The sequence below is a fragment of the Nicotiana tomentosiformis genome, chromosome 5, assembly GCF_000390325.3.
Source record: "Nicotiana tomentosiformis chromosome 5, ASM39032v3, whole genome shotgun sequence".
NCBI classification, from domain to species: domain Eukaryota; kingdom Viridiplantae; phylum Streptophyta; class Magnoliopsida; order Solanales; family Solanaceae; genus Nicotiana; species Nicotiana tomentosiformis.
In genome coordinates this window covers 1,225,088-1,228,156 of record NC_090816.1, presented here as the reverse complement: position 1 = coordinate 1,228,156, position 3,069 = coordinate 1,225,088, and the positions used below count along the sequence as shown (strand labels likewise).

Below are 3,069 nucleotides of genomic sequence, written 5' to 3'. Positions count from 1 at the left end.
CTTGACTAAGATGAAACCATCCATGTGCGGTCCGCAGGTTTTAGCATGTATTTCCTTGAGCAATCTGGATGCCTCATTGGCATCGACACACCGTAGTAATCCCAGGTCACGAGTCCTTCTATACAGAATTCCTCCGCTTTGAAAGAAATGGTTGGCTAATCTTCGAAGCGTGCGCTTCTGGGTATGGGTAGCAGTCTCTGGGTATTCTCCCTTTTCCAGCTACTTCTTGATATCGTGGAACCACGGATTTCCATCAGTCTCTTCTTCAACATAAGCACAATAAGATGGTTGCTTATGAATTCCTATTGGGATAGGATCAATGAAATTCTTGTCTGGGTGTTGTATCATGGAAGACAAAGTGGCTAACGCATCTGCGAACTCATTTTGGATCCTCGGAACATGTTTGAATTCTATATTTGTGAACCTCTTGGTTAGCTCTTGTACACAGTGCAAATATGGCAATATTTTGGTGTTCTTCATAGCCCATTCCCCTAGAGCCTGGTGTACCAAAAGATCTAAATCTCCGATTACCAGCAGCTCCTGAACGTTCATGTCAATGGACAACCCGAGTCCAAATATGCAGGCCTCATTTTCCGCCATATTGTTGGTGCATGTAAACTTGAGTTTAGCGGATACCTGATAGTGTTGGCCGGTTTCTGATACTAAGACAACTCTGATACCTACCCCTTTGAAGTTTGCTACTCCGGCGAAGAACATCCTCCAACCATCATATGCCTCAGTGATATCTTCTCCTACAAATGACACCTCCTCATCGGGAAAATACATTTTTAATGGTTCGTATTCTCCGTCTATGGGATTTTCTGCCAGATGATCCACCAATGCTTGCCCCTTGACTACCTTCTGAGTCACATAGACGATATCGAGCTCACTCAGCAATATTTGCCATTTTGCTATGTATTTTAGCGGATCCATCCTTGATATGAGATATGTAGTGTATATCCATGTCAAAGCACAGCAGGTGCATTCCAGCAAAGAGTACCGGGCTTCATAAGGCGTGAATTTCTTACTCAGATAATATATCGCCTACTCATTTCATCTAGTTTCATAATGTTGTCCCAAAACACAACTAAAATCTCCATCTAATACGGATAAATAAAGCAACAGAGGTATTCCCGGTTCTGGAAAGACCAAAACGGGCAGTTTGGATAAATACTCCTTGATTTTGTCGAAGGCCTTCTGGCATTCTTCAGTCCAGCTTGTTACAGCATCTTTCCTCAGCATTCATTGGCTCTTATATCACGGTTGATTGTGCTATGAAGCGGTTGATGTAATTGAGGCACCCTAAAAAGCTCATCACATCTTTCTTATTCTTTGGAGGTGGCAAGTCTTGGATAGCTTTGACTTTTGATGGGTCTAACTCAATCCCTCGACGACTGACGATGAATCCTAACAACTTTCCAGCAGTGACTCCGAAGGCACATTTTGCAGGATTCAACTTCAAATTGTATTATCCCAGTCGAAAAATTTCTTCAAGTCTGCTATGTGATCCGAACTCCTTTTAGATTTGATGATAACGTCATCCATGTACACCTCTATTTCCTTGTGTATCATGTAGTGGAAGATGGTTGCCATGGATCTCATGTAGTTGGCTCCAGCGTTCTTCAGACCAAACAACATCATCTTGTAACAGTATCTCCCCCACAGTGTGATGAAGGCTGTCTTTTCGGCACCCTCTTCATCCATCCAGATTTGATGGTATCCTGCGAAGCAATCCACAAAGGATTGGAGCTCATGCTTGGACAATTTTCAATCAGTATGTATATGTTGGGCAACGGGAAATCATCTTTGGGACTTGTTCTATTCAGATCTCGGTAATCGACACATACTCTAACTTTCCCATCTTTCTTCGAAACTGACACAATGTTGGCCAACTAATTCGGATATTCGACCACTCGGAGAACCTTGGCTTTGATTTTCCTGGTGACCTCTTCTTTTATCTTAAAACTCATATCCGGCTTAAACTTTCTGAGCTTCTGCTTTACCGGTGGACACATGTGATTAGTGGGTAGCTTGTGAGCCACTATGGATGCGCTTAAACCAGTCATATCATCGTAGGACCATGCAAAGATATCTTCATTATTTTAGGAATATGATGTACTCTTCCTTCTCTGATGGTGATAGATGAATACTTATACGTGTTTCCTTGACCGTTTCGAAATCCCCTAAGTTAATGGCCTCAGTTTCCTCCAACTTAGACTTTGGTTTATTTTCAAAGTTTTCTACTTCTCTTATGATTTCCTCCAGATATTATATCATCTTCCAGATCCTCTGAATCACTATCCTTATGTTACGTTGTCTCATTACACGTCACAGTCGTAGGTCCATCGGGATAGGTAATAATAATGCTGGCAAAAAATGTAAAAATAATAATAAATACGAAAAGCACTCTCAATTACCTAACCTTAGGGTTAGGATAGCAAAGAGAAGAACCCCAGATTGATGGCTTCATAGGATTGGACTCTGCACAAACCTGCATGTTTATTTGTCTCATTCAGTATGCGATTAAGGTACTTTCCAATGGTATTAGCATTGTCCCATGCTCATTCTGGGGGTGCTTTGACAGTGTATAGAAAAAATGCGATAAGCAGGTGGGGGATGGTACAATTTATCCTACTTCTGATATGTCCAAATGCTAAGGAAAATGCTAAACCCATCATATGGTATTTTTGGAGATTGTTGAATCATTTCTCAGTGGTATTAGCATTCTTTCATGCTCAATCTGAGGATGGTTTAGCAATGTGTAGAATGATGTCTACATTAAAGGTTCTAGTAGGGAAGGATCTGAGCTTACAAGATCACAAAAAGGCACAATTTCAAAGCCTGGCCTTTGCCTTGCAAAGCCTGCTTAAAGCTAGCTCATTCCTGGCTTTTGCCTTGCAAAGCCGGCCTAAAGCCAGCTCATGCCTGGCTAAAGCCAGCTCTTGCCTGGCTTTTGCCTTGCAAACCCTGCTTAAAGCCAGCTCAAGCCTGGCGTTTGCCCTGCAAAGCCTGCCTAAAGCCAGCTCAAGCCTGACTTTTGCCCTGCAAAGCCTGCCTAAAGCCAGCTCA

At 42.3% G+C, this 3,069-nt stretch overlaps 1 protein-coding gene across 1 annotated transcript; it reads right to left on the bottom strand.

The window, feature by feature from the left end:
• Positions 1 to 219: 219 nt before the first annotated feature.
• On the bottom strand, positions 220 to 600 carry LOC138891708 (uncharacterized). The gene has a single exon (XM_070175462.1). It carries the CDS (start codon positions 598 to 600, stop codon positions 220 to 222), a length of 381 nt encoding a protein of 126 aa, XP_070031563.1.
• Positions 601 to 3,069: the final 2,469 nt, after the last annotated feature.

Excerpts from the sequence above, each read along its gene's own strand:
- LOC138891708 (XM_070175462.1), bottom strand. The coding sequence starts at position 600 with ATGGCGGAAAATGAGGCCTGCATATTTGGACTCGGGTTGTCCATTGAC.